The sequence below is a fragment of the Labeo rohita genome, chromosome 21 (genome assembly GCF_022985175.1).
Source record: "Labeo rohita strain BAU-BD-2019 chromosome 21, IGBB_LRoh.1.0, whole genome shotgun sequence".
NCBI lineage: Eukaryota > Metazoa > Chordata > Actinopteri > Cypriniformes > Cyprinidae > Labeo > Labeo rohita.
In genome coordinates, this window is record NC_066889.1 from 15,972,041 (window position 1) to 15,986,125 (window position 14,085).

Below are 14,085 nucleotides of genomic sequence, written 5' to 3' on the forward strand. Positions count from 1 at the left end.
CCGCTCGGCGCTTGTGTGGGTGTGTGTGCGGGGGGCATATGGAGTAGGTCACACTCTGGAGTCAGGGCGAAGAAATCTGGAGAAATATTTTTTTAAAAAGTCATTGCCATGAGAGTTGAACAGGATTTTGAACATGGGGAAACGTCTGAAAACTCGGTGAGTGTGTTTTGAAGAAACGTATTCAAATTAAAAACGATAACACGGTTTGTGTTAACGATATATAGACACAGCATTGCCTGTCATTGTTTTATTTGCTTTAAACAGTTAGTAGATGTTGCAGACTGATTATATAGAAAGTATGTTTATAAAACCTTAAACATATAGGCCTACTATGGGAATTTCTATCCTAATTTAAAACCCTAACATTGGAATCCATTGGAACCCATTCTCATTGAAAAGACAAACATTACACAAAATTCATTTGAACTCAATGAATCAAATATCCAGTATGCAATATCCAGAATATGCACTTGTTTGATTTTTGAACCCATTATGATTACTTTCAGTTTATGATAAAAAATCCATTAGGAATCTTCTACGGACAGAGAATCTGCAAAAGCGTTTCAGATGTTTCAGTTAGTATTTTCCCTTAAATTATTTTCTTTTCTAAATGAGGTTTTTAAATATTTAATGCCATCTTCCGAATGAAATCTAGGAATCAGTGAATTTTCTTGTGTCACTCAAGCTTGTCTATGATAAACACAAGCGCTATCTGTGTCGAGGGCCCAAAATAGAGCTCTGAGTGCTGCTCACAGGCCTCCAGCTCACCATATATGTCTTCTGCTCCCAGCCTAGGGTGTCTGGCTGCCTCCACAGCCATGCTGACATTCCCACCTGCTGTCAGAGTTTCTTTATATAGTTCTGTAGCTCCTGCATCTATTATCTGGGCCACAGACTTTTTTTGAAAATGTTTACATGCCACATGCTAAAGTCTATTTTCAGGCACACTGTACTTGAAGAAAATCAAATCTGATATGGATTTAATAGAAGATGCAGGCATTTTCATGCCCAAGGCTTTCGTAACATGTTGATCGGGCCAGCTACAGACTCCGCCAGCCCACGCTCATTTGACACCTGAGTCAGAAATGTGGTTATGCTGGGTGATAAATCTAAGTGCAAATTGCGTCTCATATCATATTCTTGTTTTGATCAGTTCACACCTGCTCTTTTTTTCTGGAACGGATCCTGTTATTGAGTGGTTAATTGCTCAAGTGGGTCTTGTTATCACAAACAGAAGTATTCTCAATATGCCCGTGGCAAAGCATTTGAATTTTTGATCCACAGAAATTAAAAAACAGCATGTTTGCTTGTCTTTTTCAGAGCCAAATGCTGCTTAACCAGCTCAGAGAGATTACTGGCATTCAGGATCTGCAGGTTCTCCAGAGCGCCCTGAACGTATGTTTAGTACAGCAGCACTTATCCGTGTGTTTATAACACGAGCAGCAGATGTAATGATACTGACACGGCTATAAATATCAAATAAGCATGACAAATGTTTGTAAATATGTAAATCATACCATGTGCGAGAGTTTCCCTTCCGTTCAGCAGTGACCTAGATGTGGTACTAAAACGCAGCGTGTGCTAAAACATCAGTAGTGATGACTAATTGTGAGAAAACTCTTCATCCAGGCTAGTCAGGGTGATATCAGCCATGCCATTGGGCTGCTGACCACTCAGCCCCCGGAAGAGGAGCACACGCCCGAAGAACCAGCTAACGCCAATAATGAGAGGAACACCTCCAATACACAGAACGGTGGGCTGAAACCGCACTATTAATATCAAATGACTTTCACGTCACTGCGTTTTTCAAAGATTCATTTCTTTATATAGCAGTGTGACAGATAATGTCATGGTTTATTTTATGCTCACATAGTTCTTTTGTACGTGTTCTCAGGCCCTGCTAAAGATGACCTGCAGACCGCCATTGAGCTTAGTCTTCAGGAGTCACAGCAGGCCGAAGCGGAGCAGAGAGAGCTGCACAGGTTCACTACCAACATTTTTACACTTTCCTTCATAACTCATTAAATACTACTAATGTACAAGTCATCTGCTTTTGGCATAAGAAATATTTGCATATGCCAAAAGTACATTATGAAGTATATTTTCAATGACATTATTACCTTTATTCAGCAAGGACATTTCTGAAGGACCATGTGTTACTGAAGACTGGAGTAATGATGCTGAAAATTCAGCTTTACCATCACAGGAACAAATTACATTGTAAAATATATTGAAATAGAAAATAGTTATTGGCACCGAAAGCCTTGTGGGCAGCGCGTCAACGGGCGTCCAGTGTTCGAATCCCGACTCACGGACCTTTCCCGAACCCGCCCCCATCTCTCTGTCCCATATCGCTTCCTGTCTCTTCTGATCTGTCCTTTCATAATAATAAAAGGACAGACCCCTCCCAAAAAATAGAAAATAATATTGCAGAATATTAATGTTTTTGATCAAATAAATGGCAAATAAACTGAGACTTCTTTCAAAAAATCTTACAAACCCCAAATGTTTGAACGGTACATGTCAATGACTTACAATAAACTATAAATAATTAACTTGTAATGAAAAGGACTATCATAATACTTCTAAGACAGTACTTCTGTAATAATGGTAATAGTGCTTGGGGGCAATTGTAGAGTAATTAAACACATTAAATCTCAAATAAAGCACACCTTAAAATAGTATTATTGTTTATACTTATTAGTAAATAAATGGTTTTCACTGTTTTATAGTACTGTAAAAGTGTTGTTTTAAAAATTCACTGCTGTTCAATAGTTTGGGATCAGTAAGATGCAGTGTGTCGACATGCAGCGCCGTTGCTCTTTGGGCGTTCCGTGTTCGAGTCCTGACTCGCTGACCTTTCCCAATCCTGTCCCGCCTTCTCTCTCCCACTTAATTTCCTGTCTCACTACTGTCCTATCAATAAAAGGCAAAAACTCTAAAAATAAATCTTTTAAAAAAAACAGTAATATTAGAAACAATCAGTAATATTATAAAATGTTGTTACAATATTAAATAATGGTTTCTATTTTAATATACTTCAAAATACAATTTATTCCTGTGATGCAAAGCTGAATTTTCGTCAGCCATTACTCCAGTCTTCAGTGTCACATGATCCTTCAGAAATCATCCTAATATGCTGATTTATTTTTATAATTACATATGTTGGAAACAGCTGTGCTGCCAAATATTTTTTGGAACCTGTGATACTTTTTTTCAGGAAATTTTTGGATGAATAAAAAGTTAAAAAGAACAGCATTTATTCAAAATATAATCCCGTCTAACAATATGAGTCTTTGCTGTTACTTTTTATCAATTTAACACATCCTTGTTGAATAAAAGTATTAATTTCTTTCAAAAAAAAAAAAAATTACTGACCCCAAACTGAATATTGTGTGAAATATTTTCTATTTAAAATAAATGCTGATCTTTTTAAATTTTTGTTCATCAAAGAATCCTGAAAAGTATCACAGGTTCCAAAAAAAAAAAAAATATTAAGCACCACAACTGTTTCCAACATTGATATTAAATCAGCAAATTAGAATGATTTCTGAAGGATCATGTGACACTAAATACTGGAGTAATGATGCTGAAAATTCAGCTCTGTTCATAGGAATAAATTTGATTTTAATGTATATTAAAATAGAAAAAAACACTTTTTTACATTGTAATAATATTTCTGTATTTTTGATCAAATAAACGCAGCCTTGATAAGCATAAGAAACTTCTTTAAAAAATAAATCTTACTGATTCCAAACCTTTAAACGGCAGTGTACATTAAGTTACATTAAGTCAAAAACATTCCTCAGCTTGGTACTTTGATGACATAATGTTAATTATTTGTTTTAAAGATTTAAAGAAAAAATAGAACACTCATTTCTCAAAATAAATTTTAACACCTTTTTCTTTGGCAGAGAGAGAATTTTATTAACCATATGCTGAGCAAGTGTCAACCTAACCTAAGTGTGAATAAAAGAATTTAGAGTGTTAAAATTGCCCTTTTCTCCCTTGCTACACTGGTTTTATGTGAATTAAGAAATCATGGGCAGCAGTAACTATCAGACTGTGGTCTTGACCGTCTCCTCTTTTTACTCCAGGGCTCTTGAGGTTAGTGCAGAAGAGAATGCGGCTCGCATGAAAAGAAAGAGATGTGAGGGGTCTGGAGAGAGCTGCAGCCCTGCTGACTGGATCCGACAGGAGGACTGTCCTGTGGGCATCCGTAATGTGGGAAATACCTGCTGGTTCAGCGCTGTCATTCAGGTGTGTGGAGTTTTTAATCACAAATTTTGCTTTGAGATGACGAAAAGACAACATTTCCAGTAAAATTAGGTTGTTATGCCCGTTTGTGCATTCAGGTAAGCTTCATTTTTAGCCTAAGTTTGATATGGCTTATGAAAATTGTGTTGTGAGTGCTGGACTTTTTAGTTTTATAGAATAAAACATAAGGACTGCAGTAAGTGCTTTGTTCTAACCTGTTACTATATGATCTGGCCATACTGTGTAAATTACATTACTTGTGTTGCTAATCACTGGAGAATAGAGAAGATCAGGTAGAGCGTCTGTTTTTTATTTATTTATTTTTGTTCCTGACTGCAGAAGCGTCTAAGAGCTGTAATTTTATTATATCCATTCCAGACTGAATTTAGCGAGGCTTCTCAGATGTCTGTGGTGAAATATAAGCCTTGTATTGATAGATGTCTGAGCTAATTAAATAGAGCATTGTTTTGATGATAAAGAGAAGCATGAACTCATGGAGTGAGTTTATGGCTTATAGATAAGTAACAAACAATCTTTAGTTCATTCATATTGCAGTTTAATGATGTCATTTGAAAACAGCCCCAGCGTTAATATGAATATCCCAAGTATAAATACATTACTGTTACATTTTCAGTTCATTTTTTTAAATGAATGAATACTTTACAATACAAAATTGACAGTAAAGACTTTTACATGGTTACAGAAACTTTTAATTTCAAATAAATGTTCTTTTAAACTTTCTATTCATGAAAAAAATCCTAAAAACAAAAAGTCAGTTTCCACCAAAATATTTTGTAAATGGTTTTCAACAATGATAATAATGTTTCTCAAGCACCAAATTAGCATATTAGAATGATTTCTGAAAGATCATGTGATAATATGTAAAATATATTAAAATAGAAAACAGCTATTTTGATTTGTAATACTATTTCCCAATATTAGTTTTTACCTGTATTTTTTTTTTCTGGAATTTTTTGATTATTAGACAATACTTTGCTCTGTGCTTTGTTGTGCTGGTATTGTATTTATAATAGTGATATTTGAAATGATTTTTGGGGAAAAAAAGAGTAAATATACTTTAAATATAAACATAAAATTGCCAGTAGGTGGCAGTAAATCACTGCATGCGTGAATCATTGAGTCATTCATTCAACTGATTCGTTCAAATGGCTGATTGATTTAACATAACACCATCAGAAACGCAAAACTCTGCTGTGGCTTGGATCGAAACTATTTTCGTTGACAAAAATAGAGCAAAAACAGGAACTTGTGTCTAAAATGTAACTCAATTAATATTAACTTCTTGTTTATTGGACTGTTTTATAAAATCAATATCACATAACCTGCTTCTCATAGTATATGCTAAAAATGTGTGGAAGTTGCTAAATAATATAGAGAAGGAATTAGTAAGCAGGAAAGGGCGCAATATTTTGACAAGCTAAAGTTAGTTAGGTGGTAAAGATACATACGAGCAGTATTAATTAAGATATTAGTTTAATATTTCACCTACCTGACTGGAAATGATAAGAACAAATAGGGTTGGACGATATGGCTGAAAAAATGATCACAATAATTTTTTTCATATCAGTTGATATTGATAATTATCACAATAAATATCCAATTTTTATAACTTTCAAGTTTAAAGGCAGGTTTTTGCTACGATGTAAAAATTTTAAAAAACCAGAAGGTTAAATGTGGGTTTAAACTATTATTTATGGTCAGAACGTGACAAACACAAAAAATATATTTTTTTAATTCTTCACACTTTTTCCAATCATTTTTCTTTATAAATAAATATCATAACAGAAAAAAAAATTCTTAGTTGTGCATGTTTTAATGAGTAATATTGTTTCAAATCAAGAAACAGGTTTGTGTTACCTGATAACATTAATAATAATTTTTAAAAAATTGTCTCTTAGAAATACACATTGGATAGTAGCTTGAGTTAGGATGCAGATGTAGATTCATGTTCATTAACAAAATCAGTAAAATCTGTAAAATTGTAGCAACCTCGTTTTTTATTATTCTTTTGTTTTGAGTTTTTTTTTTTTTATTAACCATTGTTCTTCCATAGTATCATCCATAGATCCTGATAATAACAGTTAAAACCACAAATATAGCACCTCAATACCATGGTAAAAATATAATATGGTTCCTAGGTATTTGTATGAAAAACAGTAGTCTGAATACATTTAGTATACATGCATAAATGTTGTAGCTTCATCACAAAAAAGTACTGTAATTATATTCCATTACTCCTCCTTCAATACATATCTACATTAATAATATAATAACATTTGACACAAATATACCCACATTTCTGGCACAATACCACTGTGTAGGCAGTGCTACTAAAGTAATTTGTAGATTAAAAAGCCTTTTAACTGTATTTTTGCACACAGTGTTTCTCATTCATATTATTCATAATTATTGTTATCTATATTTATCACCTAGATAACGAATGTTGTCAAGATTCGTGCTCTGGAAATCCTGGTTCAGTTTGGCCAACCACAAAGGCTTTTGTTCCTCAGACAGTTTTTTGCGCTCTTCTCCTTAATTTTTCATAACTTTCAGCAGTCTACCCCGAATGTTTTTCCCAGTCCGACCGATTAGTACAGCCCAAAACATGACAATAACTGTCCATTTTCAGCAGCGATAATCAGCAAAATATGCAAGTTTCATTCAGTTTAGTGGCATTGTTTATATTCAGTGCCGCCAGTATGGCAGACTGATGACATGTTGTGGAAACACTTTATTATGTCATTTGTCTCCTCCTATTGCAAATCTGTTGTGCATGTGTTCAGTGCAGGGTTGCCAGGTTTTCACAACAAAAACCACCCAATTGCTACTCAAAACTATCCCAGATGCATTTCGGGGTCAGATACACGTTTTTTGGCGAGAATCCCCTGTTAAAAATTGCATTCTAGGGGATAAATATCACATTATTGGGGTCGCTTCAACTTGCTGTAACAGCTTTAAAGTAGCCCAATCCTGCGGACTTGGCAACACTGGTTCAGTGTTTCAGTATATAAAGTGGGATGTCTTTGTTTTTATATGCCAGCAAGCATTACACACTATGCTTCTGTCAGGTTGTTAAATTGTTACATTCTACATTCACATCTATTACCCAAAAGGCTCAAAACACTCATAAAATACCTTAAAACTTGATACATGAAGCACAACAGGTGTAATACTCAACCAAAATACACCCTGACATCAAAAGACGTTACTAAACATGACAACAAAATTAACAACTGTGTCAATAAAAGTGGTCAGATACTGCTATAATAGTTCATGTACTAATGCTGGAAGAAGGCAAATTGGACTAAACAATGGAATTCTCTTGTGTTTAGTCTCTGTTCCATCTGCCGGTGTTCCGTAGACTGGTGCTCAATTACTGCCTGTCTGAGCGTGTGCTGGAGAAATGCAAAAGTCATTCAGTGAGTAATCTGCCAGATGAGCATGAGTATCATTTCGTCTTTGTGTTGCATTGAATATTATTTATGTATGTCTATATATGTTCAATTTTCTGTGAATTTCCATTTTTGGTGAACTATTCCTTTAAATTTAATCTATACTGATGCTAATATAGGTCTACTTGAATATGCACTTTCCATTATTTTCTGTTGCAGGAGAAAAGAAACATTGCCTTCATGCAGGAGTTGCGTTGCTTGTTTGCTCTGATGGTGGGCTCGAACCGTAGGTTTGTAGACCCCTCCGCAGCAGTCGAGCTTCTCAGGGATGCATTTAGAACCAGTGAGGCACAACAGGTACATCATTTAAATAATATGATTCACAGCTGTTCTGTCGGGGGCTAATTTTAAAATGAAATGGTTGCAAATGACAGGCTAATAAAAGATAACTTGAAGCGTTTGCCATTCGCAGCAGTTTATAAAACTACATTAGAGCTTTTTCTAAACAGACACCATGTTGTATTTTTGGAAAACAGTGTTTATTTTAAGCTTGCTTGTTCTAGGATGTCAGTGAATTCACACACAAGTTGCTTGACTGGCTAGAGGATGCGTTCCAGCTGGCTGCTAATGGAAAGTAAGTTTATAAATGATAAATAATAATACTCTTTGATGAATGACTTAATTTTGATGCTTGAAAGTCTGTGTTTGCACGGATTATGAAAGCAGTGTTTAAACGTTAAATGACTCAGGTAATTCAGGTATATAATATGTGACCCTGGACCACAAAACCAGTCTTAAAACCAGATAGCCAAAAATACATTGTATGGGTCAAAATTATTGATTTTTCTTTTATGCCAAAAATCATTAGGATATTAAGTAAAGATCATGTTCCATGAGTATATTTTGAAAATATCTACCGTAATTATATAAACTTAATTTTTGATTAGTAATATGCATTGCTAAGTACTTCATTTGGACAACTTTAAAGGCAATTTTCTCTATATTTAGATTTTTTTGCAACCTCAGATTCCAGATTTTCAAATAATTGTACCAAATATTGTCATATCCTAACAAACCATACATCAGTGGAAAGCTTATTTATTTAGATGTATAAATGTCAGTTTAAAAAATGTTACCCTTTTGACTGGTGTTGTGGTCCAGGGTCACATATAATATACTATAATATATCTAATATGCACTGACCAAAATTCTAAATGCAACACTTTTGTTTTTGCCCCCATTTTTCATGAGCTGAACTCAAAGATCTAAGACTTTTTCTATGTACACAAAAGGCCTATTTATCTCAAATATTGTTCCAATATCTGTCTAAATCTGTGTTAGTGAGCAATTCTCCTTTGTCGAGATAATACATCCACCTCACAGGTGTGGCATATTAAGATGCTGATTAGACAGCATGATTATTGCACAGGTGTGCCTTGGGCTGGCCACAATAAAAGGCCACTCTAAAATGTGCAGTTTTATCACGCAGCATATTGCCACAGATGACGCAAGTTTTCTGTGCGTGGCAATTGGCATGCTGACTGCAGGAATGTCCACCAGAGCTGTTGCCCGTAAATTGAATGTTCATTTCTCTACCATAAGACGTCTCCAAAGGCGTTTCAGAGAATTTGGCAGTACATCCAACCGGCCTCACAACCACGTGTAGCCACACCACCCCATGACCTCCACATTCAGCATCTTTACCTCCAAGATCGTCTGAGACCAGCCACCCGGACAGCTGCTGCAACAATCGGTTTGCATAACCAAAGAATTTCTGCACAAACTGTCAGAAACCGTCTCAGGGAAACTCATCTGCATGCTCGTCGCCCTCATCGGGGTCTCGACCTGACTGCAGTTTGTCGTCGTAACCGACTTGAGTGGGCATAATGCTCACATTCAGTGGCGTCTGACACTTTGGAGAGGTGTTCTCTTCACGGATGAATCCCGGTTTTCACCGTACAGGGCAGATGGCTGACAGCATGTACGGTGTCGTGTGGGTGAGCGGTTTGCTGATGTCAGTTTTGTGGATCGAGTGCACAATTCCTGGAAGCTGAAAACATCCCAGTTCTTGCATGGCCAGCATACTCACCGGACATGTCACCCATTGAGCATGTTTGGGATGCTCTGGATCGGCGTATACGACAGCGTGTTCCAGTTCCTGCCAATATCCAGCAACTTCACACAGCCACTGAAGAGGAGTGGACCAACATTCCACAGGCCACAATCAACAACCTGATCAACTCTATGTGAAGGAGATGTGTTGCACTGCATGAGGCAAAAGATGGTCACACCAGATACTGACTGGTTTTCGGACCCCCCCAATACAGTAAAACTGCACATTTTAGAGTGGCCTTTTATTGTGGACAGCCTAAGGCACATTTGTGCAATAATGCATGCTGTCTAATCAGCATCTTGATATGCCACACCTGTGAGGTGGATGGATTATCTCGGCAAAGGAGAAGTGCTCACTAACACAGATTTAGACAGATATTGGAACAATATTTGAGATAAATAGGCCTTTTGTGTACATAGAAAAAGTCTTAGATCTTTGAGTTCAGCTCATGAAAAATGGGGGCAAAAACAAAAGTGTTGCGTTTATAATTTTGGTCAGTGTATAATAAAATAATAATATTTCATAACTGCAATATTTTCTAGTGACTACATCTGTGTTCACTACATCCTTAATCCATTCCACAGTTTCATAATCTTTCTTTTTGGAAAGAAAGACATTGAAGCAATTCTTCATAAACCATTTTAAAACTAACTTTACTTCCAAAGAAATGTGAATCATATTTTTAATGGGTGGACAATTTTAAAAACATCCTTTTTCGAGGGCAGTTCTTCAGAGCATAAATCCACCACAGGGTGCATCATGCCAGAAAATGAGTTTAAAATGTATTTAAAAAATAGTGTGACTAAGACAAAGCTTTTCTAATGGTTTATTTAAAATAACTTCATCGCCATCTCATATGCATCATGTGCTTGCAACATGAAGAAAATGTGTTTGTTACCCCAAGGCAACAACTTGCTGTGGAGGGTTAATTAATAAATGGTAATGAGTGTAGCATTTGTTAAAGAATCTTGAATAATTACCCTATGGTATATTTGGCTGCTAATGTACTTGCCAGGAATTTTTTTTTGTCCCCAAAAATAAAACATGGCAGCTGTTATTTTCAGTAACCCAGAGGATAAACAAAACAACCCCATGGTCCAGCTGTTTTATGGCACATTTGTGGCTGAGAGACTTCATGAAGGTAAGAGAATGATATTTCTTTGGTAATTATTCTGTTTATCACAGTCCTTGATGATAGTTGTGTAACTGTGTGCAGGAAAGATTGTGTCCAACATTGAGCAATTTGGACAATACCCTCTCCAAGTGAATGGCTTCAATAATTTAGACGAATGTTTGGAGGGTGCCATGGTTGAAGGAGAGATTGAGTCACTTCATTCAGATCAGACAGTCTCCTCTGGGCAGGAGGTGAGTTTTTCTACTTTAACTACATACAATTATAGGAACTCCTGTCGTTTATTCTTTTTTTAATCGTTATGGAACATTGACAAACAGGAAAACAGTCAAAACAGCTTCATTAGTAGAATTATAGACATTCTTTCTGAAATTTAGTAATGAAAAAAATACTTAAATAAAAGAAAATCAAATGGGTTGCAATATACATATACATATCCTGGCGCTCCAAATTTTGGGATCAGTAAGATTTTTTATGTTTTTAAAGAAGTCTGTTTTTTGCTCATCAAAGCTGTGTTTATTTGAATAGAAATACAAAAAAACAATAGTATTGTGAAATAATAAAATAGTGGTTTTCTAGTTTAATATACTTTAAAATGTAGTTTATTCCTGTGGTGTAAAGCTGAATTTTCAGCATCATTACTCCAGTGTCAAATAATCCTTGAGAAATCATTCTAATATGCTGATTTATTATCAATGTTGAAAACAGTTATTCATTTGATTCATTTTTCAGGATTGTTTGATGATTAAAACTTTAAAAAGAACAGCAATTGATTAATATATAAATCTTTTGTAACAATATACAGTATTGTTCAAAGTTTGGGGTCAGTAAATTTTTTCTTTCTTTCTTTGTTTGAAAGAAATTAATACTTTTATTTAGCAAGGATATGTTAAATTGATTAAAAAAATGAGTGAAGACTGTAAGTGATAGTAAAGACTGTAAATGCTGTTATTTTTAACTTTTTCATCAAGGAATCCTGAAAAAAGTATCACAGGTTCCAAAAAGATATAAAGCAGCACAACTGTTTCCAACAGCATGGCTGATGAACATTCAGCTTTGCATCACAGAAATAAATTACACTTTAAAGTATATTAAAATAGAAAACTGTTATTTTAAATTGCAATAGTATTTCAAAATTGTACTTTTTTTCTAAATGGAACTTTGATGAGCATAAGAGACTTCTTAAAAAAACATTAAAAATCTTACTGATCCCAAAAATACATATACAACTCCTGTTATTTATCCATTATTTATACAGTGCTTATGCATTTGGTAGACACTTTTATCCAAAGAGACTTTGCATTCAAGGTACACAATATCAGTTTTATCAAAATCAAACCCATAACCTTGGTGTTGCTAGCACCGGCCTCTACTATTTGAGATACAGGAAGAATCTAATTAAACAACATAGTATTGCAAAAACAAAATACAGGTATTATTCTGAAGCATGCACATTTTCTTTTTATTAATTCAAGAATGTGATTTTACATTTTTTTGCAGAGGTGGTTCTCCAAACTGCCACCAGTGCTGACCTTTGAACTGTCCAGATTTGAGTTCAATCAGTCTTTAGGGCGACCAGAAAAAATACACAAAAAACTGGAGTTTCCCCAAGTGATCTATATGGACAGGTGAGAAAAATATCCTCAAAATATATTAATAGTGTCACTTGTCTAAAATGCCTGTAGTCTTTCTTGCTTACTTTATTTGGTTGTTTATGTACTGATTTAATTATTTTTAAAATAGATATAATTATATTGATGTATCAATTTGTAATTAATTTATTTGCTTATCTGTTTACATACACCTTGCAGAATCTGCAAAATGTTAATTATTTTACCAAAATAAGAGGGATCATATAAAATGCATGTTATTTTTTATTTAGTACTGACCTGAATAAGATATTTCACATAAATTATGTTTACATATAGTCCACAAGAGCAAATAATAGTTGAATTTATAAAAATGACCCCATTCAAAAGTTTACATTCTTAACGCTGTGTTGTTACCTGAATAATCCACAGCTGTGTTTTGTTTAGTGATAGTTGTTTATGAATTCCTTGTTTGTCCTGAACAGCCTGCTGTTCTTCATAAAAATCCTTCAGGTCCCACAAATTCTTTGGTTTTTGTGTATTTAAACCCTTTCCAACAATGCCTGTATGATTTTGAGATCCATCTTTTCACACTGAGGACAACTGAGGGACTCATATGCAACTATTACAGAAGGTTCAAACATTCACTGATGATACAGAAGGAAAAACAATGCATTGAAAGCCAGGGGGTGTTAACTTTTGAACAGAATTAAGATGTGTATATGTTTCTTATTTTGCCTAAATATCATATTTATTTCATTTAGTAAAATGTAATGCATTGTAACACATTGTAATGCATTGTTTTATGCATTTAACCATTAATACATTGTGTTTCTTTCTGAAGCTTCTGTGAACGTTTGAACCTTCTGTAATAGTTGCATATGAGTCCCTCAGTTGTCCTCAGTGTGAAAAGATGGATCTCAAGATCATGCAGTCATTGCTGGGTTCAAATACACAAAAATGCTGAAAAACAAAAGAATTTGTGGGACCTGAAGGATTTTTCTGTTCTGATTTAACTGTTAAGGACAAACAAGGGGCTCATGAAAAACTATCACTAAACGAAAAAACACAGCTGTGGATCATTCAGGTAACAACACAGTATTAAGAATCAAGTGTATGTAAACTTTTGAACAGGATCATTTTTATACATTCAACTATTATTTTTTCTTGTGGACCATATGTAAATGTCTTTTATGTGAAATATCGTATTCAGGTCAGTACTAGATAAAAAAAAAAAACATGCATTTTATGTGATCCCTTTTATTTTGGTAATATAATTCACATTTTGCAGATTCTGCAAAGTATATGTAAACTTTTGACCAAACTGTATATTAATTTATTATTTTACTTATTTTATTTGTTTGTTTGTTTCTTAAAAGCATAAAAATAAATAAAAGCCGAAATAAATGGCAATTCACTTTTTTTGGTGAGCAGATACCTCCACAAAAATGTTGATCAGACCCATGGTAGAAGAGGAGAAGTCAAGAGACTCAAGGACCAGTTAACAGTTCTACAACAGAAACTCGAGGGGTATGTTCAAAATCCAAATATAAGCTAAATCCTGGTCAACACTGCAAGTAA

General features: G+C 34.6%; 1 protein-coding gene across 6 annotated transcripts in view; it reads left to right on the forward strand.

Moving 5' to 3' along the window:
• The first annotated feature begins 8 nt into the window (after window positions 1-8).
• usp28 (ubiquitin specific peptidase 28) overlaps window positions 9-14,085 on the forward strand; it is a 39,365-nt gene continuing 25,288 nt past the window's right edge. For all 6 annotated transcript variants that reach the window (XR_007825044.1, XR_007825046.1, XR_007825047.1 and 3 more), the window contains exons 1-12: window positions 9-156; window positions 1,321-1,395; window positions 1,630-1,753; window positions 1,895-1,982; window positions 4,098-4,260; window positions 7,611-7,697; window positions 7,890-8,027; window positions 8,234-8,304; window positions 10,848-10,924; window positions 11,000-11,148; window positions 12,416-12,543; window positions 13,939-14,034. Coding sequence is in view for 1 of the 6 variants with exons in the window: in XM_051092574.1 (XP_050948531.1) it covers window positions 109-156; window positions 1,321-1,395; window positions 1,630-1,753; window positions 1,895-1,982; window positions 4,098-4,260; window positions 7,611-7,697; window positions 7,890-8,027; window positions 8,234-8,304; window positions 10,848-10,924; window positions 11,000-11,148; window positions 12,416-12,543; window positions 13,939-14,034 (1,244 nt within the window). In the remaining 5 variants the exon portion in view is untranslated. The remainder of the gene's footprint in view (window positions 157-1,320; window positions 1,396-1,629; window positions 1,754-1,894; window positions 1,983-4,097; window positions 4,261-7,610; window positions 7,698-7,889; window positions 8,028-8,233; window positions 8,305-10,847; window positions 10,925-10,999; window positions 11,149-12,415; window positions 12,544-13,938; window positions 14,035-14,085) is intronic.